At 42.3% G+C, this 26,924-nt stretch overlaps 1 protein-coding gene across 2 annotated transcripts in view; it reads left to right on the top strand.

Moving 5' to 3' along the window:
- The window catches only part of GATB (glutamyl-tRNA amidotransferase subunit B), a 40,694-nt gene extending 22,856 nt beyond the window's left edge, over positions 1-17,838 (top strand). For both annotated transcript variants that reach the window (XM_071742944.1, XM_071742943.1), the window contains 7 exons: positions 264-348; positions 687-731; positions 2,459-2,648; positions 8,869-9,002; positions 9,415-9,493; positions 14,934-15,068; positions 17,236-17,838. In XM_071742944.1, the coding sequence (XP_071599045.1) occupies positions 264-348; positions 687-731; positions 2,459-2,648; positions 8,869-9,002; positions 9,415-9,493; positions 14,934-15,068; positions 17,236-17,364 (797 nt within the window). In that variant the 3' untranslated portion in view covers positions 17,365-17,838. The remainder of the gene's footprint in view (positions 1-263; positions 349-686; positions 732-2,458; positions 2,649-8,868; positions 9,003-9,414; positions 9,494-14,933; positions 15,069-17,235) is intronic.
- Positions 17,839-26,924: the final 9,086 nt, after the last annotated feature.

Genomic DNA, 26,924 nt, shown 5'->3' with positions numbered 1-26,924 from the left:
TTGGAAGGTCACTAGGAATGTATCTCTTGGCTGCAATGCCTGAGGGAAAATGTTTTCTGCTTAAAGGGAATGAAAGAAGATGGGGAAAACATGCAAAGAAAGAAACAGTGCTGGGGAAAGAGACAGTGACTGATAATTCTGCCTGTAACTACTGCTGTTGAATTAATTAGGGTTAAAACAACAAATTATTCCATTATTAAATAGCAGTGGAAAAGATAATAGTACAGTATAAAAAGCTTACTCTTTTTTCTTTTCATTATCAGACTATGAAATAGAGAGGCAAATAGAAGAACTTGAAAATGGAGGAACAATTCTGAATGAAACAAGAGCCTTTGATTCTAAGCTTGGGTGAGTTTTTGTTCTGGAAAATCATCAGGAATAGCAGCTTTAGAGTTCTGCAGATATCTAGCAAGATGATCAGAAGAGTATTGCTCATCTTCTTAAGCTAATGTTCACAAGGATAGTATACTCACAGGTAGTAATTTATTCTTAAAGTTCAGGCTTTTTCACAGCAGATTGCATGCTACATCAAGCAGTGTCTGTGTGAAAATGACTGTCCTACATACATACATTCTTTGAAGTGGCTTTAAGAAGCTCTTCTGACCTTCATGAGGCAGTTTCTGTTTTGTGTTTTTGCTTTAAAACTAATTCTCTATTACCTCTTACTTGTTTTGGTTTTGTTTTAGGTGCACTGTACCGATGAGAGACAAAGAAGGGAAACAGGACTATCGGTATTTTTTTTTTAAATGAAGTTAACATTTTAAGAACTGAGAATTTATTTCATTTCTTAATTGTAGTCAGTGTAATGAGCATGTGAATTTGGTTGGCATATTGATTATATATTAGAAGATTACCTTCCACTGAAAGGAGAAGAGACCTATCAAAATCTCTGCTAGTGTGAGCAGCTCAGGTCTAGAAATGTCTTATCTCTGCTAAAACAGAAACCTCAGCTACAATACCTTAGTATTCAAAGTGGGCAAGTTGAAGGCTTAACCTTGTGGCCAGTACAAATGTATTGTTAAGAATGCCTGACATAAAATGGAAAACCATTCTGAGTTGAGCATCACTCCTGCTTTAAGAAAATACTGAGGGAAATGATCTTCAGATAGCAGGCCCTGCCTCTCCATGCTTGATTTCTGTGATCATAGATCACAATCACTATTTGAAAATCCAAACTGCTATTGAAAGGTGGCAGCATTCACAGGCAGGTTTCTACTGTAGGATCTTTGTAGATCTAGTGAAGATGTTACCTAGCTAAGTTCTTTTTGCCTTCCACCAGTGTGAGATGACAGCCTGCTATTCCCAGAGTTCATTTCCCAGCTGGATAATTGTTGTTCTGCAGGAAAACTTTCAGAGCCTCTTAGGTTTGCCATACCTGTATTCTTGTTAAATCTACATATATTCTGTCATTGATTCTTGAGCAGAATAAGGATTTTGGAAATATCCCACAAACATTAAATTCAAATTGGCTTTTTAAATTACTGGTTATAGAGAGCAGAGAGGCAGTATTCATTTTGTGAATTCCTTGCTAGGGTAGGTGCTGGCATGAGGCTTATTTAACAAGACTGATTCAAACAAATGTAAGAGAAATTATTAAAACCTGGGCTAAAGTGGTTGAGTCTAAGATATTTAAAATAAAGACCATAGAGATTATAACTAGTACTAAGATTATGGTCAATATTAAACTGTGTTTTTCAGATTTTTTATAATTTATAGTTTACATATTATGAGCTCCATGTTATGTATTAAGCTTAAATGTATGCTTAGGCAGATTTGAAATTGCAAGTATTACAATAAATGTAGAGGTTTCCCAATGTCCTTTATTCTGATATTTTTGAACCTCTCATTTGAACATGTAAGAGTCAAGTTTCTGCTTCAATTGCAGTTATTCAAGTCTTTGAATTGGCCTTCTCTTTAAGGAAGCCTTTTGTTCTGAGATAGCACCCTGCTGGGCACAGTAACTTTGCTTTTAGCACAGCATGAGATTTCATCAAGATTTTTTGAAGTTAGTCTGGAAAAGGTTACAACCTGCCCAGATCACTCCTGGCAGCTCGCTGTCAATCTGGGGTTTCCTTGGCAGTCCGCTCCCATTTTTGTCCAGATCCACAATTCGTGCTCAATGCCAAAAGGAGTGGGGTATTTCTGTATCTATTCTTACAGGTTTTATTGTGGGGTTTTTATTATTACTTTGGCTGCAGAATTGTTTTAATTATTCCTTTTCTATCATCAGCTCTTTGACAATCTGTGGCAAACACTCAAAAGAAAGAACGTAGAGGCTTTCCAGTTCAGTCTGGTCTCTTACTATTTAACAGTGATATACCAAGTCATGAATTTTTAATATCTTATTTAGTTGAAATAGTGATATAATTTCAGGTAAGTATAAACTTGTGAGATAGGTTTTATTCCTTAGATTCTGACTGAAAATAATAATAAAGGAGTTTTTCTTAATCTTTACTAGTTTCATGCCAGAACCAAACCTTCCTCCACTGATTCTGTACGACGCAAAATCTTTGCCAGCTAATATCAACCATCAGCAAGTGGTTAATATTGATTGGATTCATGAAAGACTACCTGACCTCCCCAGTGTGAAGAGAGCAAAGCTTGTTGAACTGTATGGGATTCTTCCTGAACACAGCTTCACCTTAGTGGTAGGTCTATTGATCAAGTGCTAAAATAAGTCTAGAAACTTCAAAGTTGCATGTTTTTTGAAAAGATTTACAAATGTCTTATTAACCAGCTGTCAGTTCTCATGAATGCTTTTTATTTGGAAATATGTTCAGTGCCTACTTTATACCTTGGAGCCATATATATAGAATGGTGTGGAAAAGAAGCCATGCACAGTGCTCCTAGAAGTGTTTCTTATGCAAGGGGCAGTCAAATAACTCTTATTTAATATTGATCTTGTCTGTCTACACATGGATGCACCGTGACTGATTTCAACAAACACAGCTTCCTGCTGACAAACCCTTGTCTGCTAGTGCCTGCTCTTCTTCCCTTTGGGTCTGGTACAAGGCTGGGCACATTGTCAGTATCTGACAAACAAACAGACATGTTTTCCTGACTGCAGAAGCAAAATCTGAAGTTTAAATCTCTCAGCTTCACAGGTCCATTGATCTAACTCCCACATTATTTTGAAAAACCCAGACTTTTTCTTAGGTAAGTACACCAAATGGCTGTACATCAACTGTGACCTCACTGTGCAATTTACCAGGGATAGGTTTAGAGGAGGGAATAAGAAAAGAAAGGATGTGGCAAATACAGGTATAAATAAGGAAGCGACAGTAAAATCTTGTAACTTCTGAAATTATTCTAGAGGACTTGGATAGTTCTGTGTGAGGGCTAGTATTCCCATACAGCCAGCCAGGCTAGGACAGTATCCTGCTTTTGCTACCTCTGGTACTAGTGGAGACAGAAGGAGAAGGACAAGGACTTCTTTTAGAGTAAGATTCAGAGCAGAACACAAGTTGTTCAAATTTTCCTCTGCTGGAGTTCCTTCCCTTGGACTATGAATGTAAGGAGAGCAGTGCATATAACTATTTAATGTCCCTTATTTGTTTGTCTTTAATTTAATACACTTGTACAGAAGCTGATTTTACAGGGGGAAAAAAATGGGTCTTTCTTCTGTGGAAAGCTGTTATGAAAACTGCTTTGTGGTGGTGTGACATTTTTGTGAGCTGCTGATCTTTTACTGTTTGGTGGGCAAGTGATTCATAAGTCTCATCAAGTCATGAGGCTGCAGTGATAGCAGCGAGAGGTGTCAGTAGTTCTTATCTTTCTATTTCATTTTATAAGCTGCAAAATGTGATTTCACAGCCAGTATTCCTGTCCATGCATGCATTTTCTGACGTGAGTGTATTTCTCACCTATTAAACTAAACAGAACTGAGAAGGGCAGATAGGGCCTGAACCATTTTTTCTGACTTCTTCTTCTCTACCCCCTCTGTCATGGGTTGATCCTGGCCAGCTGCTGTGCACCACTGCTGCTTGGTCATTACCCCTGCAGGGAAAAGGAAGAGCAAAAGGGAGAAGTCTTGTGGTTTGAGATAAATACACTTCAAAAGGTGAAGAAAGAGGAAAGGAACAACCCAAAAGTGATTCGAATACCATCACTCACAGCCTTCCACAGGCAGACTGATGTGCAGTCAGTCTCCAACCAAGGACAATGACCACCTCACCCCAAAATCCCCTTGCCTCAGTTTTCCCTGTTGAGGGTTCTGTGTGGCATGGAATATCCCCTTGGTCAGTTTGGGTTAGCTGTCCAGGTTGTGTGCCCACCCATCTTCATGCCCACCCTCAATCTACTTGCTATGAAGCACAGAGTAGAAAAAAAAGGAAGTCCTGCTCAGTAGTAGCCAAACACTGAGATGTGTCACCACTCCTTTAAATCAAAAATCCAAAAACACAGCACCCTACATACTGCTCTAAAGAAAATTAATTCTGTCCCAGCCAGACCCAGTATACCCACTGTTTTCACTTGGGCAATTGAATTCTCCTAGTATTAATGGCTTCTGCTGTGTGGTTTCTGTCATCTCTCAACCCTCTCTATACATTTGCCTCATCAGCTGCCCCATTCTCTGAAATCCACTACTGCCTTTGCTTTTTTCCTTTTAACTTTTTTTTTTTTCTTTCCCCATAACGTACAAGACAATTAATGAGCTCCAAACTGAAATTTGGGATTCAGCTTGTAATAAGATAATGCATCCATTTGAATGCATGATGTGAGCGTGTTCTTCATTGCAGGCCCTCTTTTATTGTGCATTAGAATGTCAGCATGTGTACTCTCCATAAAAGTTGCTTGTCTGTTCACTGGGAGACTACTTAACCTTAATTCATCTGAAAATGGTGTGTCTGTGGCAGTGTTAAGCTTACCTCAGAAGTTACAGGAGATTGCTGATAGGGCCAGATGCACAAATCTAATGAGCATCCTTTCAGGTTAGAGTGCCCAGGAGTTCTCATTAAATAAATGGCAGTGGTAGAGGGATGACTCTAAAATGCAAAATGTCTGCTCTGTGCCAACTTGTTAGAGAAAACATTACGTGCCAAAGTTGTAGTAAAACAATACCATACTTCAGTGTGCAAGTTAGCTTCCAAGCTTACTTCATGAGCTTTATTCTCATATATGGTAGCGACCTGTATGTACTGAACTATTGAGAAACTGACACTCCTGCTTTGCCTAATTAGAAGATGAAATGGAAGGAAAGTGTTTCTAATTAATCATAGAATTATTATGTTGGAAGGAACCTTAAAGATCATTCTAGTTCCAAACCCTCTGGTATGGGCAGGGGCATTTTCCAGTACTCCAGGTTGCTAAAAGCTCCATTCAAACAGGCCTTGAGCATTTACAGTCAAGAAGGATCCTGGAGAACTTTGCCACTGATATTATTATAATAGTACTGTCCTGCTTCCTATTGGGTCAAAAAAAAAAAAAAAAAAAAGCTATCTTGGCATAGACATGAATGTGACTTTCTGTTTTCAAAAAGCATGCTGAAGTCCAGGGAGGTACAACCAAATCACCCAGATCAGTTGTCACAATACAGCATTAGAAAACAGTGTGACCACTTCCTTTGTCATCTAAACTTGAAGTCTTCCTGTACTTTCACTCTTCCTCTGCTTACTCAGAGAAAAGTGGCAATTCCACTTGGGCTTTGGCTTATTGCTTTGGTTGAACAAGTACATTGTTCAAATGGGATGCTGTAAATTTGGTTTTTGACCCTTTTGCTTGTGCCATCATCTTACACATTAGTGTGCAGGGGACTTTATGCTTATTTTTAGAACTTGTATCATTTTATAAGCAGCTGCAGGAGAAGGTTTGAACTTTCTTTGACTGCTCTGCTTGTCTTCTTTAATAGGCTGATTTTCTGGTTTTTTTCACTGATAGTCTTGCACATTTTTGCAGCAGTTGTTACCTCACAGTTATTGTGGGAACGGTAATGGTGAAAATGGGAATAAGGAAGGAGAAAATTACATTTTATTTGTTACCATTGATGTAGTTCTTCAGTTCTTTGGGAAACATTATGGGTCTTTAAAACCATAAGTTTGCATTACAGACCTGATGTCCCTAAAGGTTGTACCCATGCTATTTTGTAAAATAATGTATTGTTTTAAAGTTGTTTTAAAGTTGTTTAAAAAGCATCTGGAATCACTCTACCACTAGTCTTTTTGACACCTCACTACTATTAAATGATCATTTTAAGCCATGTTTAAAGAAGAAATTTGCATGTGGTTAAAATATTGGTATGTTGAATTCCATGCCATTGAGACTATTGAATCAGTTGCAGCATATTTGGTGTCTAATGGAAACACTGTGCATGCCTGGATCACAACCTTGGTCCTGCAGTTCCAGATTTTTGGTTTTCCTTCTGTGAAGGCTAAAATGTTATTCCAAATTAAGGGAGAACAGTCAGTTTGTGTTCCTGTAAACCAGCATGGTTGAGGACAGTGTTTTTCAGCTCAGATCTGTCACAGGGGACAGGTATGTGAGTGTTGGTAGTCAGAGTGAATTTGGCATAGAGAAAGTTGACAAAAATGCAGAACAAATTAGAGTCTGGTTCAAGTAGCACAGTATCTAGAAATTAAAGCTAATCAATCTATAGCTGCATTTTTCTAATATGTCAAGAAAATAAGTAAAATGTTTCATTTCTCTCAGTCATTTTGATGTTTTGACATTCTGCCTTACTCATTTCAGCCTGGCATTGCTGGGTTTTCCTACTCTTTGGCTGCAGGAAATGACATTCATTTTAAAAAGCCTAAAGCAAAGGAAGAAAAGGAAGTTTGGGGAATACATCTGTGTGCCTAAGTAGTGAATATGGGGTTTGGGACCTGGTATTGTAAGTCTGTCTCTTTGACTGTTCGTGGTGTTCTGTTTGCTGCTAGAAAGTTCTTTGATTAAATTGTGCAGGCTGGGTACCTTTACCCTTGGTTTCCAAAGGGTCAGAGCTGAAGTTCCAGCCAGGCTGTTGATATCCAGAAAATCAGAATGTGCCCAGTGCTCTGGATACACTCTTTAGCCTGTACCAGCTGGAAGTGTTGTCCTGTTGTAGCTAGACCTACCCTGTCTGAAATGTTTCTAAAACCTTCTGCAGCCTGTGTAAAGAAACCAGCATTTATATGTGCTCGCTTTTCCCTGCCTAAATTGGGCAGTGTTTTTGTGGAAAGGAACCTGCTGTTTAAATAATCAGTGTTTGTTTGTGCTAATGAATCCTGAGGTGAATTAGAAAGAGTAGCAGTATTTAGTGATGCATCATTTTAGTAATTCCAATTAACAAGCATGCAGTTTTTAATCAAGTTCACTGTACTTTGGTAATCATGTCATTCCCTTACTATTTTCTTAAGGCAGACTTGCTCCTTGTAGTCTCCTTAGCCCTAGATTTTACATTATTTGATTACAAAACAACTGCCAGTTAAATTTTTAAGAACACTGGAAAATAAGGGCATTATGTCTGTGTGTATTAGATAGGCAAACAGGGGAAGTTACAAGATTTATGTTGGTTCACGGAAGACTTCAGTGGCTTTCCTAGGCTAAAAACTTGGTTTCTTTGGCCACAGTCTCAAGGTAAAAGGGATGGGTCTGATTTTTGTCACATCAGTTTTATAGCACATCAGCCATTAATCTAAGTACCTTTTGTTCTGTTTCACAGAACAGAGAGCAGTAGTTTGCAGTCTTCCCAAAAGCCATACATCATTACCAATGAAAAATGAAGTATCTAGAGCTGTTGAAAGTTTGTATTGTGAAAGTTTTGAGGAGGGAAGTCTTAAGTTTTGTTTTTCTATGGTAATAAATTGCCTTTAAAAACAAGGGCAAGCGAGATGTTTGTTTTTTTTTTTTGATGGGATGTGTTTCAGTGGAAAAGTCAGGCTTTGGTTCAGTGTGTACCTGCACTCTTTTTTTGCTCAGAACTGTTCAGAGATCTGCCTGCAGTCAGGATGTGCTTGGGAAATGTTTTTGCTGTGATGACAGTACACTTAGAATAGCTCCTTGGCTGTCTCCACACTGTTACATCTCACATCTTCTGTGAGCTGGCTTCTCCTCTTGTGCATTTATGCCACGCACTGCAGAACTCCAGTGGCTCACTGGATTTGGATTCCTCCTTGAAAAAGTGGGAGCTGCCACTTAATATCTCTTTACCCTTCATGGACCTAAGGAGTTCTGTGCTACAATTAAATTAGATCCATCAATGCCTTGATGACAACAAAGCACAGCATTCAACAGACTGTGCAGTATCTGTTCTCTTAAAAACAATCTTGGATTTCGCTTAGGCTATAAATTGAATCCCCTACAGCTATACCTTCTGAGCATTCAGGGTGCTGTGGAAAAGCTTACATTGCTTCTCTGAAAAAAATGGAAAAATAAAACCTTGCTTCTTACAGTGTGACCTTTCTATATTATTGAAGGGTGAACGCAAACTAAGCTTATTTCTTCCATCTAAAATAAATAGAAGTGATTGCAAGATTGAGTGAAAATATCTGTGGACAATTTTAAGAAAAATCTCTTATAGGTAAAAGGTAGCATGGTAGCCTGTTTGATGGCAGCATTATGTTTTCTAGCATTATACATACTTAAAACACATGAGGAGATGAGAAAGCTTCTCCCCAAATGCTAATTTTAGGGAGGAGCTAAGAAAAAATGATCACTACTTTGTTGGAAGTTCCACTGAAGGAGAGAGGCTGGCAAACAAGCTGTGTGTGTACCTGTTCCAGATGTAACATAGTCTGTTAGCTGTTACAGTAATAAAATTATCCCAAAGATTTGTGACTTGACAACGAATTCAGAAGACTGAGTTTGCTTGAGTATTTGTACTCCAAATGTAATTTTATTTAAACATGTTTGCACTCTGCTATCTTATTAATGCATTTGACTTTCCTTCAACAGAATGAAGATGGGTTAACAGAATTCTTTGAAAATGTGGTAAACCAAACCCAGATGAAGCCAAAGAAAGTGATCGGCTGGATTCTGAAAGATCTGCTCGGTTATTTGAAGCAGCATTCCCTTACTGTAAAGGAAAGGTCAGACTTACTGATTACTTCCATGGTGAAACAGAAGTAATCCCTTTTTCATGTGCCATGAATAGCATCCTGTCACTCCATTGCTCACTTCTGCTTTAGTTACTGCCTGTGAACCTCGTTACACCAGGCAGAACTGCATCAGCCTTGGTGCTGTTGTGCTGAATGAATTTAACCAAATGCCTTGCAGAGCAGAGGACCATGTACTTAAGAGTAGTAATCAGAGTCCTCCTTCTTTGGAATATGATAAAGGGGAGGCATAATCAGGCAATCAATACCAAAGTTGAACACAGAGTATCACAAGAAAAAATACTAGCTTGCATGCTAAACTGTGTGATCTTCAGGCAAGCAAAGTAGCCTGGATGTCTTATTCCACCTTATTCTCTGAGGTAACTTCTGCCCCCTTTTTTCCTAGCCCAGTCAGTTCTGTTCTCCTGGCTGACCTTCTGAACCTTCTAGAAAAAAAAGAAATTTCTTCTACTGCAGCAAAGCAGGTCAGTACCTTTCATTTCACTGTACTTTGAATCTATGGCTGCTTACTACATATGCTTAGCAATTTTATAATCAGTGTATGTCAGCTGTGTTAAAAGGAAATTGCTTAGAATGCTGATGAAGGATACATTTCGTATCTACTATATACATAAAACAGAAGAAATTGCCTGTGTATATATAATTTTACAGATACATCTGCATATTCAGTGTTAGAATGGGGCACAAGCCAAATACTAGATTTAAGCTATGTGAACTGAAGTCAAGTCAGCTAAATCTTGATTCTGAAGAGGCCAGACAGCAGATGTCAATTTCATAGTTTGAGTCAGACCTGAGTGAAAGGTCAGTGGGAGCTAATCCATCACTGAGAGTATCAGTTACTAGTTACTAAGTGACAGTAAGGTCTGTGTTCCCAAGTATTAGCATGGGGAAAGGGATGCATTTTCCCTCAGTGTAGTCACAAAAAAGCATTCTGCTTTGATGTACCCCTGAGTCAAAAGTGGAGAGGTCTGGCCTTTCTTTATCCCTGCATCTTTGAGCAAGTGCTGTCAGGAGCCTTTCAAGCAAGTACTGATGGTAACACTGGTTTCTGCCTCTTTTTAAACATGACCTTGCTTAGGACAGTCTGAAAAATTGGCTCTTGATGATTCATATCTAAAATTGTGGACTCCTTGTGGTGAGGATGGTGATTGCTGTGTCTATAGACAAAGCTCGGAGGGTTTTTGTGATATGGAGTCATCTGTCATTTGCCTTAAATCACTGCCTGCTCCTTTATGTGGAATGTGTTGTCTTTTCAGATTCATTATTATCCTTCTCAGGTGGTCATTGCTGAAATTGCTCATGAAGATGTTTAACTTGCAATGAAGATATTTAACTTGCCTTGTCTGCTCTCAAGCTTTTAACACTCTGAAATACACAGGATTGGTTTCCATCTTTGTAGCACATAGTGATTTAATCGGAGTACAACTTTGGAATAGTCAGTTTACTTTTTTTTTTCATGATTATAAACCAAGTGTAACTGTTGCAAATGTGGCTCTTTACCCTTATATGGAGAAGTTTAAACTCCTGGTTTGTTGTTTTTCTTTTTGGAGATGCTTGTTCTTAATTAAGTTGTTCTTGTTGCTGGTCTGCATCTCTGAATAGCCAGCTTCGTATTACAGGAGTCATAAACAAGTATTTAAGTGCCTGACTTCAGGCATGTGCATTTGGAAATTTTGGACTGGAAAAGTAAAAGCATTAAAAAAGGAGAGAAAGTATTAATAGGAAAAGCATTGGAATGCAGAGCAGTTCTGTGCCTTCGGGATGATGGCACACCCATCAGTTTGGTCTCTGCATTTGAAAGGGAAGCTTCAGAACTCCAGCCTTAACTCTTGGCTTCCTCGTGGACATAGAGACAGGGTGCTAATGCTCTCCTAAGGGAGTTTCTTGCCCTGTGCTGTATTTGTGTGCCAGCACTTCTGACAGGTTATGAAATGTCAAGAATTTCAGAGATGCTTTTCTTGTTTAATTACCAACTGCCTGTAATGCGCGTGTTGTCCTCGGTGTTCTGAAATTGGACACAGAGAAATAACAGTACTGTTTGCCATCACTGAGTGATGCTGTCAAACTGCAGAAAGCTTGCCACATTTAGAAAAGTATTTTGGTAATTTGGTTGCCTGGATGTCGGAAGAATAACAAATGTTTGTAACAATTCTCAGCAGTAGGCAGAGATAGTGGCTGGCCCGAGGGCAGAAAGGGCTATATATATATATATATATATGCACAAGAGCAGATGAATTGCAGCAAGTGGGGTGGGGAAGAAGGAACTGCAGTGGCAGAGGCAGATCCAACAAGAAAGGATGGAAGGGTTTGATGGGGTGAGCACAGACATGCCTGCACATACATGCTCGCTGCTGGAAGCTGTTCACAGCTTAAATTTTTTAAGAGGTTTTGTGCTCTGTCTCTGCTGCATAAGACACTAAAACAGGCAGATAAAAGCTGTGAGCGCCGACTGTAGACACAGAACATTGTATGGTAGGATGCATATGCCAAGGAAAGGGCACTGAGTGCTTACATAATTACCACTTGGGTAATTACAGAGCTCACGCCCAACTTGCCATCAAATATAGCATCCTACTCCAGAGGTCTCCAAGGCGTTTCGGATTGGTGTGCCTGTGCAAAGGGGAACATCTTCCAGCTTTTTTGTTATTTTTATATTTTAAGCGTGTCCTGGATCAGGGGGCCCGCAGGGGCAGGTGCTGTTCCTGACCCCAGAGGCACCATTTTTGAGTCCACAGTGGGAGGTGCCAGTGCTTGCTCACCCAGGGCTGTCAGCAGTCTGATGGGTACTCCCCATCAGACCCAAGCCGGGGCCTCGGTTTTCCTTTGCAGGGCTGGCAGTGAGTACACCCCTGGCATAAGGGGCCTGTCCTTGAGTTACAGCACTGTGGGAGGAGGCTGCTTCCTGGGCCAGGGAATGAGAAACTTGTCCCTGTTGCCGAGAGCCATGCTGGAGTTTGTCACAAGTTCATCAAGGATCTGTAGCAGGCTGTGGAGCAGAGCAGCCCCCAAGTCTTGTTTGCTTCTGCAGTTGCACAGGTTACCCACACAGAAATAACTTCAGCAGACCCACTCGGCCCCCCTTCTTGGAAGTAGATAGCAGGGAAATGAGTACAGTACACAAACCTAAACGGAACCATCTGCTTTGACAACCATGGCTGTACAGTCTGGAGGACTGGACCCAGCCTGCCCCTCACTTTTGTCAGAGGCTGAGGGACAAGTGCCAGACGTCGAGGCTTCCGTCACTGGAAAGGAGAGATGCCCCCAGGACTGACTGGAGTGGTTCTGCCTGCTGCTCCCCTCCCACCCTTGGCAGCAAATGGCTGCAGATAGCATTTCCAGTTGGAGCCTTCTCAGGCACAGCAGTCAGTTGGCACGTTCACCAGGTGCAAAGTGTTTGATATGATGCCCGTGGCAGCCAGACGTGTAAGTCCGATTAATTCATCTTGACCAAGGGTTTGCTGCTGTGCCTGTGTAGGTGGTGCACACAGAACATCATTAAAATCTAATCACGCTCAGGCAAAAATCAATAGTAGAAACTACTGAGATTTCAGTAATGGAAATGAGGCCTGAGATTCTCGTTTTGGCTCTGGAGACTTCATAATTTGATCCTCCCGTTCTGGTGCAGGCAGTTTGTGCAGATGAGTTGAAATCATTTTTTAAACTGCTTTCTTTAGATTCATACTCCTTGCCAAGTAGAGAAACACATTTTTAAAAGTGCATCTTGACAGGTCTTGGCCACATGGCTTTCTGCTTTCCTACATACCTGTAAACAAGCAAGGGCCTTGATAACATTGTTGCTCTACAAGCTAAATGGAGAAGCTTGTTACCCAAATTGAAAAGTACACATGGTGCAGATGTCACAGGGAAAATCTGGTGCCCTCAAGGTTTGTAATGGGCAGGCTTTTCTCAGTGCCAGGAGATGTTTGGCATAGAAATAGCAGGGAATCAGATCTGGATCTCTGACTGTCAAGCTGTCCTCCCCCTGATCTAAGTCAGCCTGATGTACGAGTTGCTTCTGGGTAACTCTGCTATGGTTGGCTGCCTAGATTTTGTTTGTTGCAGACTTTCCTCGCCTGCAGCCTGTGGCATCCTGCTTGAATACATACCAGTCCTAAAAATCACATCTGTCTTCTTCCAGGAGAGCCATTTGGTTTATTCACTGCCCAGCCCCTGATTTGTGCAGCCCTTCAGACACTCCAGGATGTTTTGCTTGTAGGCTGTGCTGTGCAGAGGGGACAGGGTTCCTTCTGAGGGGTGACCCTCCTGTGCCTCCTGGAGGCCTTCAGGACAGAGAGTTTGCTGCCTGGTCCCTCAGGGAGGGAGCAGGAGGGAGGTACTTGAGGTAGCAATGGAGTGCAACAAAAAAAAGGCAAGCAGCAGGAAGGTTTAATCTCTGATGATTTTTAAGTACTGTACTAGAAGGAAGATCCTGTAGAAGACACCATGTACTGCACCGATTTATTTAGATATAAACATCTGAAAGCTTTACTTAGAGTGCTTGTAACTGGCTGCTTATCAGTAGCTTTAATATTGTAATATGCCTTTAACCCTCTTACAGGGGAAGAAGACAAGATGTAGCTGCCACAATAGAGCTGTGTGTCATTACCCTCTCTCAGGGTCTCCAGCAGAGTGATAAGATCCCATAAAAAGCTTTGGAGTACCACTGGCAAACAAATCTCTTCCAGGAATTGTGTCAGTGCATGGCTCTTAAATACCTGTTGTGGCTATGAAATTGCCTAGCTGAAGGTCTTTTGTACCAGAAAATTCTCCATGCTGGAGAAAATTGCTGGGGGAGTTCAGATACCATCCCACGTGTGTCATTTTTCCTAAGTTGTCTTGCTGCCCTGCTCATTATTTAGCATGCAGTTTGAATGCCCCTCCTCATCTCCCCATCCCAGCCTCTTCTTCACCCTGCAATGAGTATTTAATGCTGAAATTTTGATGTGACATCCATTTCCATACTGGTACACAGCAGTGGCCCAAACATACAATTACATCTTCAGCTGAGGCTGGAGCACAAGCAGCTGTTTTAATAAGGGTTCTTTTCTCTCCTCCCACAGCTCTGAAATAAGAGCAAAGGGAATACAGAAAATGACTGCCCAAGGAAATTGGTTTTTTATAAATGTTCTCTTCTCTCAAGTTTATTCCAAGGCAACAGCCCTGCTACAGGATAGGAAAACACGCTGGCGTTAACAAGTGATTATTCCAGAGGCTTGGGTTCACCCAGCATTCCAGGAGCTGGAGGTGATGCATAGGTGGGCTGGAGCTGCAGCATTCATTCTGCTCAGCACTATTTTTCTTCTGCTTTGTCATATGTGTCCTCATTACAGCTTCCTGATGAGGACTGGTAATGGGCTGAGTTACCTGGGCCTGGAGCTGGTACAATAGTCAGCTAATCGGCAGTGGCCAGGCAGAGACATTTCTTATGGCTGTGAATTTCTCAGGCAGCTCCTGTGAATCATGTGAGACCAGTGCTGCTGGAGGAGCAGCCTTGCAGTCACTGACAGTCTCTGCCCTGGTGTCTCCCTCTCCCAGGGAGGGAGCAATGAGGTCAGGGGGGGGCTGCATGCCCCAAACTTTTGGGGAGAGGTGGCTTGAGTGGTAGTAGTAAGCAGCTCCTGGTGCTGCAGCAGGCTGCAGAGCACTGGCTGGCACCCAACCATTAACCTGCACTCAGGCACTGATTGAACGTGTGTTTTCTTATTTCAAGGTGTAGAAAAGGAGGGAGGGTACAAGAGCTCTTTCAGCAAGGCACGGGATGAAATCTTGGGTTCATTCACATCAAGACAATCTGCTCTTGCTTTAACTAAAATCTGGTTTCTTGGATCAGTAGCTGAAATACTGCATTTCAACAACACTGACACCTCAAGGCACTTACCTTCCCTACTCATTCTGATTTTTCAGGTGCTTGCAGAATTGTGGAAAGGTGAAGGGAAGAGTCCTCTTGAAATTGTTAAAGAAAAGAAACTTGAACTGATACAGGATCAAAAAGAGCTTGAACAGATCTGCCAGGCGGTGATTGATGGACAAGAAAATGAGGTGATTATGGTGGTGCTGGAAAGCTTGTGCACTATGGAAGTCTGTGGCACTAAAAAGGGAGATCAAATGGCCTTTTTCTTTTTTTTTTTCCCCTTTTTGATTGGCATTTGAGCTCTAGAGCCAGTATAGGTGTATGAAAGAGGCTGCTCAGTTATTATCAAGCTTTTCTTCTCCTTTTTTATTTTCCTAAGTGTTTTTTTGGAATTGAAGTATACACAAAATGATCAGCAGAAAAAATTACCAGTCTGGCTGCTGCATTAAGTCATTCTGAGAGACCATAAAAATTTAATGCAGGATGGCAAAACTGTGGGGCTCTTTCCCTTTTCAGCTATACTGCCATTAACCTGACCTGGCCACCCGGCCACAGAAGTCTGATTTTTATTTCATCTGTTGGGATATTAGGGCAGCACTGTTAAACTGTTCTGAAGCTGGAGGTTGAAGTTGCCTCCAGCAAGGCACACATTAGTTATGGAATTAAAGGCTGGTGAGGCAAAAATGTTACTTGCAGCTGTCTCTCTTCACCGTGTCCCCATCTCCCTCCCCTGCCAAAAAGACAGTCTAGCTGGATCTCCTGCCTGGCTGTGGGACAGGGAGGTGCCAGACCCCCTGTGGCAATGGCATCGGTGGCATCAGAGCTGCTGCTGGGCTGTGGCAGCAGCACAAAGGCTGCAGTAGGAAAGATGGGGTTTTGGCTTTTCCCCATCTCCTTGGAAGGACACGCAGCAGACCGTGTGGTTCATCAGTCTAATGAAGTCCGAGCCAGGAAGAAAGGAAAAAAAAAGCCCTGTTGTTCATGAGGGGGAGGAGTAGGAAGGGATCTTGACAGTCTAAAATCTGCTATATAAAAAGCAAAATGAAAACAAGTGCTTTTATGTTCTCTGGAGCAAAAATGCAAAAGCCAAAGTGAATAGCTTACTTCTAATATAAACATTGTCTAGATACATTTGCCATTTGGAAAAAAACATTAACATCTTTTGAGAACAATACCACCCACCCAGATCTCATTGGGGGATGCTAACAGCTCTGCAAGAGCTTTTGATGAAGAAAATGAGCTTGCAGTAGGTCGGCGTGACCTCTATCAGACTGAGTCATTTGCAGAGCCTGATAAAAGCTCTGCTGTATTTTCAGACTGATACAGAAGCACAAGTGTGGATAGAAAGACCATTAGAACTGATTGGGAAGTGCAGAAGCTGGAGGTCCATAACTACACTGCCATTTCAATAATAATGCTTTGGCTGAGAATGTAATTCCTCTCTGTTTTCCACTGTTTTAGTCAAGCCCAGTACAGCAGAATGGCCTCGCTTCTCTACTTTATCCAGGTGATCTTTCACCAAGGCACAAGCTGACTTAAAGGCCTGTAATTAATTGCTTTACATTTAATGCTGTGAGAGGTTACCTTAGAGGGGGGAAACATCTGCCTTACTTTTTGGTAGTAACTTGCTTTAAAATTAACCAACTTACAAAAAGTTGCTGAAGCCAACACTGACCACATTACCAAAACGCAGTATGTGGGTTGCTCTGTATTCTCCTGCACCATGCAGGTAATTTTTAGCAGCTCAGAAGTAATGAGTCCTTTCCATATTGTGCCATTCAGGAGAAGGTTTTAGACTGCCAATAATTCGGATACTGTAATGAGCAGCAATATTTGCATTTGTGCTTCGTATTGGCACAGTGGGTGGTTCATATGTTTGCAATCCTTCCCTTAATATCTGAAAACATGGCATCTTGTTGAGTTGACACTATCATGCCTTGCCCAGTAACTCTGAAAACGTAGAGAATGTCTTCCCTGCCACATGAAGGGAGAAAAAGTCAGTCTCATTTTTTTCTGGCGCTTCTTCAGGAAGCTGCTGTTCAAGTTGGAGACACTGTTGAAATCCAAAAGTGTGTTCTGACTTTTTCAATAACAGGAGAACTTCCTATTAGTTGTAAAGCCTTGCTGCTGCTGTAGGGACTTGCTGGTGTCTCCTGGGAGCAGAGCAGGAGCAGCTTATTGCAAAACTTCTTATAAATAACATTGTAGCCCAAAATACAGTATTCTACCACAATGATCCTGAAGACAAAAATATTCATACCTTGGCTGTGTATGAGAGAAATGTCCAGATTTACTCTAACAGTGGGTTTTTTCTTTCTTTAAAATATTTTTGGTTTTTTTTTCTTTTCTTTAAAGGTTATGGCAATAAAAGCAGGAAATCTGAAAGTCCTAAATAAGCTAATAGGCCTGGTACAGAGAAAAACGCAAGGACGATCCAACCCTGTTCTGGTGAAGCAATTATTAGAGAAGAAGCTATCACTGTAGCCTCAAGAGAAAAGTGTCTTCAGAAAACATGTGCTTCGTTCTGGCTGGGTCACTTCAGATGAACTTTGGTGCTTCCTCCTGTACCATCGGGCTTGTTAGTTTTACTTCAAGCAGCATTATGTCCTGTGCCCCTCCCCCCCGGGTGCATCAGCCAAAGGCAGATGAGCAAAAGCACAGGAGGAGGTGGTGCAGCCATTTGCATCTCCCTCACTTCGGTGTGGCATTCAGAAACGTGGCTTCCATGCAGCCAGGGGAAACAAGTTACCAGAGGTGTCTGTGAATATGCAGAGAGCTGAAAGCTGCACTGGTGAGTTTTGTAACAGAGCAAGGGTAAACTCAGCTTGGCTAGCATCCTGTCTGTGAGAGGGGAAATTCACACATCTTGAATGCAAAATTGGGTGGTGCACACTAATAACTTCACTAAAAACTAGTGTGAGCATATTAATAATAATGATTAAAATACCCTACCAATAATTAAGATGACCACGTGTGCGTCCCTGCCAAGCAGAAGGGGAAAAAAATGTCCACTGCTCTCATTCTTTCTGGTTCCTAAGGGACAGGGAGAAGATGAGGTCAGTACCTGCCTGAGTAAGTGCCTGAGGCTGGCTGACAGGTCTGAGTGCCTACATGTAAGAATTGGTGTCAAATTGTTTGCTCACCTGCTCCTTCTTATGTACCCAAACATCTGCTGTGCCTGCTCACAGCTCAGTTCTGAAGAGTGCCCGTGGGGTCTGTGCTTGAGCCCTTCCAAGGGTCACATCCCCTGCAGCCCTGGGAGGTTCAGCACAGCAGAGCAGAGGAGCTTCTGCTGGCCCCACCACCTCCAGAGGGGGAGTCTCACCTTCCTCTCATGCAGTAGCTCACTGAAAGAACCATTTATTCCAGGGTTTTTTTTTCCCTCTGGCATGGGACTTTCTGTCACCTGGAACTGCACCACTTTGTGGAAGGAATTGAGCATGCATTGGCTTACCAAAACTCAGCAGAATTCAGCTGGGTTCCAAGGTCTCCACTACCTAATCCTAAGGAGTATTTTATGCTGCTCTTTTTATACCTTTCATTTTTCAGCTCCCAGCTTTAAATACCCACTGAAATCCCGGGTCCTAAAGGTAACTTCCCAGCCCCAACCCACTTGGGCTGATGAAACCAACAACAGGAAACACAGCTAGAGTCACCCTATCAAAATTAAAATTATTAGGGAAAGAAATCTCATTTAGTACCAGCAGTTTGAAGTTCTTAAATCCCTTCTAGAGGCTGCCAAGCCATACACTATAAAGATCACATTTACCTCAGAGATACTTCTTAGACACATTCTTCAGGATACACCTGCAGGGCAGAGGTTGGCAGAAGAGTGCAGCAGGTGTGGCCCTGGGATTTCAGTCACCCTTTGCAAATGAGGGGCTTGCAGCACTACTTTAAAGTAGGGTGCTGGCAGTTCATCCTCCTGAGTATGTCTGGGGGAGGACATTTCTGTACAAACTGGCTCATTGTTCAGGTGAGAACTCTTAATTAGAAAGAAGGGAGAAAAACTAAACAAAAACCCAAACATAGTTTTCAAATACATTTAGTGAATAAAATGTATACCCATTATTCACATAAAAATAACTTTACAATGCAAAGTTCAAAGAGATAAAAAAAAGTAGTAATATCCTTGCAATCAAAAAATGTGACCTCCAGAAACTCCTCAAAAAATTCCATGACTTCCATGTAACCTGACAGTCAGACAAAGGATTTGACTGTCACTTTTCACATAATGAGCAGTACCATTTTTATATACAGTGGTGTGAGTTTTCAGATATGTAATTCAGCCAGTAAAGGTTTAGATCATGCATTAAACTTTAAATTTTGGAATTCTGTTCAACTCTTGCCATGGCAGCAAGAAATGGAAAGGCACAAGGTCTTCTGCATGAAATTTTTAATCTTAATTTGAAGGTACCTCCCTCAGTTTAGAAAAAACTGATTGTTCCCAGAAGGTGGTCCTCCAGGGTTGATGCTTTTTGTTGCACAGCTTGATGCTGCTGTGCCAAGTTTCCCCTCAGCTGTAGTGGGTGTCTCTTAAAAAAGAGAAAGCAAACCAGTGATGTATTTGGAAGAGTATTAAGCTGTAGTTAAAAGAAAGAAGAATCTCCACACTGTAGCATGGCTGCTGCTGGTAAATGTCTTTTTAATGGCTGCTGCTTCTTAGCCACTCTTTTCCTATGCAATTACACTTTGGTAATACAGTACAAAACCTGTTAAAAATAACAAGCCAAGTTCTACATGAGTACAGTGTTAAATCTTTAAATGGATTTACGGCAAATCTCAATCTATTTTCACATCCACCTGCCAGATGCAATGGATAGCAAGAAAGATTAAAAAGGGATAAATTGTAATATTCTGTGCCTTCTAGGGAAGGGAAGGAGCAGCTATAGTCTATAGATTTTGTACTGTATTATGAAACAGTCACTTCGAAAATTTTTAAAGAAATCTTCTGCAGATGCACACAAAATGTAAATTTCTTTCTGATAGAAAGAAGTGGTTTGGGTCAAATGAGATCAAGATGATGAATCATTTTAACATTTGTGGAGGTACCAGCTACCACCCTCAAAGCAGTGGTAGCTGGCAGTGCTAGGAATGAGCAATGAGAAAGCTCTGCAGGGCCAGCTAACGTTGCTCCCACCATGGCAGCCTTTAACTCCTTGGTCACCTTACACCATTTTGATTGAACTAACACAACCAAAACTCCAGATCCTTTCTTGCCTGCCTTGGGCCTGATACAGCAGCCTAAATACAACCCCCACCTCCCTCTGTGTCCAAAACGGAGCTAAAGGCAAATTATAAATACTCCACAAGTGACCTCTGTCCTGCACAGAGCAGCTTTGGTTTATATTTGCATAGCAGCAGCCAGTGGAGCACACTGAAAGCAGCAGAAGCCTCAAGGAACTTAATACCTGCTATTGTAGAGACAAATTAAAAAACCCATAGGCCAGGTAGATCTGCAAGATAAAAGGCAGAGCCTGACTACGAAGTGTTCAATGTCAGAACATTTTGCAGACCAGGGTGCTGTTTTAAGTGTGGTTGAGGTGAGGGTAGGAACTCAAGAATGAAGATTGAGGCTTTGACCCCAACTTGCAGCTCTTGCTCAGCGACAAGAGCGCTCCGGGGTCTGCTGATTGCAGATGCCATCTGTGCTACAGCATCAGGCAGGGTGAGCTAAGGACAGTTCCGTGCAGGTTTTCAGCAGTAACTGGCCACTAACAGAGGGCCAAGGAATATGCTCACAAATTAAAAGCTGTCACCAGACACTGTCATGACAATCTCATCCACTTGTTGCTGGGAAGTCCTTTAGGAGGTCACTCCTGAGGGCGGAGAGATGATACTCACTGTCTGTGTAACTGAAGTATCCCATAGCCCAGGCTGCAGAAGAGGAGAAGAAAGATGCTGTCTAAAAAGATGCTGGCAATGCTGAAGCAGCAAAGAAAGAATTTCTAGCACTCAGCCTTGGCTGCAGAGTTTAATTTTAACCGTGTTAAAAATAGAAGCATATGATAGGAACCTTAACTAAAAAATTTACAGCTCGAGTATTCGCGCTGCAATTTTGCTGCAGCCCCTTCCCACTCTGCTTCTGCAGCCTGGTGTCAGTGCACTCTGATGTTCTCATTTCTGCTCTGAGCACCCCTCTACCTACACACTCTCACAACCACCGACCTCAGCACCACCTTCTCAGGGATTTATGGCCTTATGTGTATGTTCAGCATGTAAAGTGTGTATTTTTTTCACGTAAAGAAAAACAAATTGGGTTTTTACTCACCACTCTCAAAACTGTGAGGGAGCAGATGGAATACCATGCTGCTGGTCTTTTTCTCCTTGTTGCCTGCATCTCCCTTGCAATGCTGTTTACAAATACTTCAGAGTTCATTGGATCCTGCTTCATAATGGCCACATAAAACCAAGCTCCAGCAGAGAGGAGGTCAAGAGATTCATCATCCTGAGTGCTCAGCTTACCTGCATTGCACTGGCTGTTGAGTGCAAGTCATCCCTGTCCCCTCAGAAGCTACAAACTTCCAGGTTTGAGTTGCCATGACCTGTAATTTGCTGAGCTTTTCCTGCCCATTGTGATGACAAATTTAAACTCCACATAGAAGACTCCCTGCTCCAAGACAGATCAGTAATTGAGGATGACAACAGCAGGAACACAAATCCACCAGGAATGCTTCTTGTCCTCTGGCTGTGCTCCAACACACACCCCACATCAGGACATACAGCCTGAGTTTTGGCTGCAATAAAGCAAAGATACAGAAATGCTCAGGTGTTGCCATAAGGCAAGAAAGATGCAAAAGAAGGTGGAGTTCAGTGAGCAGCACAGCTGTGTGTGGTCCTACTCAGTACTGACTGAATCTTCCCCAGGACCACCCCAGTCCCAGACCCTTAAGGTCTCTCATAGTGTGAGCAGACATTTCACTGCAGCATTTGGTATGTGCCACCCTGACCTTTGTTGTTCCTCCCCTTTACCTGTGTGTGAGGTCCAACTCAAGACCCTGCAAATGACTCCATCTCACCTGCTGGCTTCCCCCCCCAAAAAAGACTGGTGACAGTCCCACGTTATCCCAGCACATACATAGGCAGCAAATACTTTGTTCCATGTCCAATTCCTTCTCACTCCACCCTTGGAGAAAGACCCAGAGCTGTGTTCAGGACTCAGAGCTGCAGAGGTTGTGCTACCATGCACCAATCCTGACACGAACACAGAAGGCCTGTGGCTTCACTCCCTCCATGTGCAGGCATTTTGTATAAACATGAAGCAAAATTTCTCCTGATGTGGTTGCATCAGCCACAGCTTTAATTATCCCAAAGCATTTACACTCACTAAGCAGGCATAACCATCAGGGAAGTTCTATTTTGACTTCTCATTTTTAAAGCTTGAGAGGCCACATTTTCAGACTGGTCTTTAAGACCGTGAGGTTTATCACACTGAAGCTCAAAAACTGATGTTACAACTCAAGTTTTACAACAGATGCTGGTCAGAGTTGCCAAGACCAAGCTGCAGTTGGACACCAAGAGACACCTTGAGTAACATGAGCACTTGGCCCAAGCTGCAGCAAGGGATACTGAGACCCAGAGCTGCTCCTTCTGCTTTGAGGACGGGATGGGATGGGATTTCATCTGAGCTCTGGCCAAACTGACACAGCAGCACCGAGCTGGACACAGTTCACTTGTCTTGGATTTGACTCATCCACGTTATTTTTTGGTCTAAATCCAAGGTGGTTATTTTTGAAGCAGACTGCATTAAAATACAGCTGCTGTGGAACTGGCTTCATAAGAAATGTAAGTTTGCTGGTATTTAGTTCACAATACATAATTGTATGCAGGCAGTCTGCTGAAGCACCAAAGAAAGTGATTTGGTTGAGAAATGCAGCCTTTGCACAAAAGTTCCATTAGGGCTTTTAGCCCAGAGACTTCAGTCTTATTCTAATCCAGCTGCCACACAAGAACCATTATAATCAATGAAAAAAAAAGATTTGCACAGTCAGCAACAACATGCCCACTAAGTACCTACACATTTGAGAATCCAAGTAATGTTCCCATTCATAAACAAGAGGCTTCCAGCTGAGCATATAATAAGAGAGGTACATTGATGCTGGGTCATCACTTAGAAAAGGTGGGAGCCCCTAAAAAATAAAGTACCTGTAGTCAGAGCCAGGCTTTCACCACCACCAAGTCACTGGAAGAGTGTTGCATTCTGTAGCTGGCTCTGGCACCACCATCAAACTATCTGAATATCCATTTGTGAAAGTCTGATGCCCCCTTAAAAAGGAGCAATTTTTTTTCCTCTCCTTTACACAGTTCTGGCCCAACACACGACACAACAGTGCTGTCCCCTTGGACAGTTACCAGAGGACACTGTCACATTCATTTTTCAAGTTTACCAGGAGCTTTTTCTTTATGGTCCCCGATAGATCAGAGCAACACAAATGTAAATTCTTACTGCATTTCACACAGAGGCAAGTGCCCCCTGCTAATCTGCGGTGCTTTACCTTTGGTTTGCTCATTAACGTCAGCAGCCTGAGTGTCTCCTACTCTCCCTTCCCGCTGGTAATGCTCAAAAGGTTCAAGGAAGAACATCCTGTAATTATCTAAATCGGATCTGGACACAGCAGCAGCGTTGCTGTACTGAGCCCGAGCTATCTGAGTTCAAAGAAAAGAAAAGAGGAAAATCTCTGTATTCTACTTATAACCGCAGATGCAGTTTAAATGTTACAAATGTAATAGGAGCCATCACAAAAACTGCAGGCATGACATGGCAATTTCAGTAAATACAGCACACTAAATTGCTTATTAAATCAAGCTGCCCTCAAACAGGAGCTGTGGCTACAAATTCAAATGGCACAATGACATAATTTAACAGTACCAAATCACACCGCACCTGTCCTTTTCTTCTGAACCCTGAGATTTTAGACCTTCTCACAAGAAGGTAAAAAAAACCCTTCCCGAAGCACAAAACCAACGAGACAAAAGCAGAGTGCACGCAGGGGGAGCGAATGCGGCCGCATCGTGCTGGATATTACACTCCTCTCGGTAAATAGAACTTAACCTCCCGAGCTTAAGCTCTTGGGCTCTGCAGGATGCAGTAAGTTTGTTTGCAAATGTTTTGCTCCCAAGGAGCGAGCAGAACACTTGGGCACTGTGCCCAGGCCAAAGAGCAATTTGAACGGCGCTGGTAGCAGAAAAGCTCTTTGGGCTTGCTGCCTATCCAGTCCTGTCCCCGTTCCATGGCACAGCCCCTGCCCCGGGGCCAAAGCTGACCCCAGGCACCCCGCGTTTTCTCCCATTCTAGGAAATTCACCGACCTTACTGTAAAGATCAAATTGCATCTGAAAGGCAAATGCACTGAGCGGGCAGGGCAGCAGGGCACCACTGAATCCATCAGGCTTTTTACGAAGTGACAAGCCCCACTGAAAGAGGAAAAAAAGTAATTTAGGAAATAGATACCCTGAAGGATACATCTGGGTGTGCCGGTGGGAGGGAAGCCCATGCCTGCTACTGGGAATTTTCTCATCTCCGTGGAATACTGCTGAGAACAGAAGTTCTCATTTCTGTTCTTCCAAATCAAGGTCAGAAGTTACAAGGACAAAAAAGGCAGTGATTTCACATCTGAAACTGCAACACCAACAACTGGATCTCATTTGAAACCCCGTACTTTTCTTTAGGACACGCATGGAAAAGATCAGATTTAAGAAAAATGCCAAAGGCAGTAAGTATGGCAAACACAGCACCTGAATTGCCTGACTACATGTCTGAAGCTCATGGGCATGTGCAAAGGGTGATGCTGTTCTGAATGAGTCCTTGAGTGCATTAGCCCAGTTAATACAAACCACACATGTGTGTGCACTGAGGCCAACCCATAGGGCATCCAAAAATGGTCAAAGGTAAAAAGAACAACTACAACAGTTGTAAGACCAAGTGTTCACTTTCTAAGTTACAAAAAAACCAAAAAACAAACAAGCAGATTGAAATTGCCAGAAAGATTCTTTGCTACAGCAGAACAGCTTAAAAAATACAACACTCAAAGGCTGCTTCATTGGAAATGTTGGATTCACAGTTTGAAACATCCAGCAAGAGACTGGAAATTAACTTTGGTATCACTGAGCCACCACCTGCAGGTTTTGGAATAGATCTGCCAGCCCCAAGACACTTCTTTTGTGACTGGTGCTGAGACAACACCCCAAAGGTGAGCAGTTCCAGTCACACTCACACACGGGTGTGGGGAAACTCAGCCCACAGAGCATTTTCTCACTCCTGGAAAGAGCAGCATAATGCTGCCTCTTCTCCAGACCCACTGGCTGGAGCACAGCTTGGACCAGAGGCATATGGGGTTTTTTTGAAAAAGATGCACCCTTAGCAACAGAAGGGATAATGCATTTTATAACTGGAGGGAAGAAGCTTATTAAACAAGCATTTGGCTGAAGAACTTACACACACAGAGGTGATGAATCTCAAAAAGATCAACATTTTCAAGGTAAATCAAAAGGTCTGCACTTTGAAGGCAGAAGATGCAATTCCTGCCAATATGGGTGCTGGACATGATGCTGCTGTCACAACTGAGACACAGCTGCAAGCCTGATCCCTCTCAGGAGTCAAGAAATAAAAGGTTACAAGTATAATTGCCATTTTTACAATCCTGAGCCAGGGCCACTGCACTCACCCACCTCTTCCATTTGGGGAGCTGACAAATTTCCTATTTACAAGGGGACACTGCACACAAACACTGTTCTGACCTTTCTGCAAGAATTCTTCCTTCACCACTCAAAGGCTGATTTTATCCTGCTGGATGTAGAACATCAGCTCTACTACAGCTTATGAGGTAAATCCTCCCCTTCATCAAATTTTCAGATGCTGTTTTGAGCAGCCCACATTTTAAAATCCCCACAAAGCTTAACAGACTTGCTGTGATGAAACTGCTGTGACTTTGTACATCTGTTGAGAACACCAGTTAAAAACCAACAACATCAAAAGAAAACCCCTCTACCCAGCAAATAAAGATTTTTATTTTAGCATAAAAATAGAGAATATTGATACAGCAACCTTTCTGCCTTGAGCACCAGTCTGCAGAATTATTTTTTTTTTTAAAGATAAAATTCTTTTTTGTTCCTTTTTTAGAAGTCATTCAGAAAAAGGACTGGGCTGCTTCTTCAATTTAGCACTTGTTTCTCAACCACAAAAAGTTAGCTGATCACAGTCATTTCATATTTTTTTCTTTTGCTTTCAAGAAGTTCCTACCAGGAGAGGTGAGGCACAGAGCACGCCCTGGCCCTGCATCCACAACACTGAAACACTTCAGACAGACACAGACACAGACAGACACACAGACAGACACACAGACAGACACACAGACAGACACACAGACACAGACACACAGACACAGACACACAGACACAGACACACAGACACAGACACACAGACACAGACACACAGACACAGACACACAGACACAGACACACAGACACAGACACACAGACACAGACACACAGACACAGACACACAGACACAGACACACAGACACAGACACACAGACACAGACACACAGACACAGACACACAGACACAGACACACAGACACAGACACACAGACACAGACACTGCTAGTGAACCCCTTCAGGCCAGGCCCATGAGTAGAGCATGGAAAACAGCACTACTGGTAACAATTGGAATGGGGAGAGGGAAAAGAACTCACCATGCCATAGGACAAGCTTTTAAAAAATAAATAAATAAATTTAAATCTTAAATTTGCTCATCAGGCATTTACAACAGCAGTGAAGGAGGAAAAAAAGGAAAGAGCTCTCTTAAACCTGGATAACTAAGATTTAACAAAATTCCACAGCCTTGGCTCCAGCTTCCAAGGAAGGTTGTGAGGTGAAACAGGGCCATGTGGAGGTCAGTAGGGGATGCAATGGTGGCTACCCAAGTAAGTCAGGAATGAAAGCAAACCAGAGAGTCAGCTAGGAAGCAATGTGACCCCCCAGCCATCGTGGAAGTAAACTCTACAGTAAACAAGTGAAAATGAACCCAGAGAAGTTCTTGAGGTGA

Source organism: Heliangelus exortis, chromosome 4 (genome assembly GCF_036169615.1).
Source record: "Heliangelus exortis chromosome 4, bHelExo1.hap1, whole genome shotgun sequence".
Taxonomy (NCBI): domain Eukaryota; kingdom Metazoa; phylum Chordata; class Aves; order Apodiformes; family Trochilidae; genus Heliangelus; species Heliangelus exortis.
The sequence above is the reverse complement of the archived record's forward strand: the minus strand, read 5'-3'. Positions and strand labels throughout refer to the sequence as shown.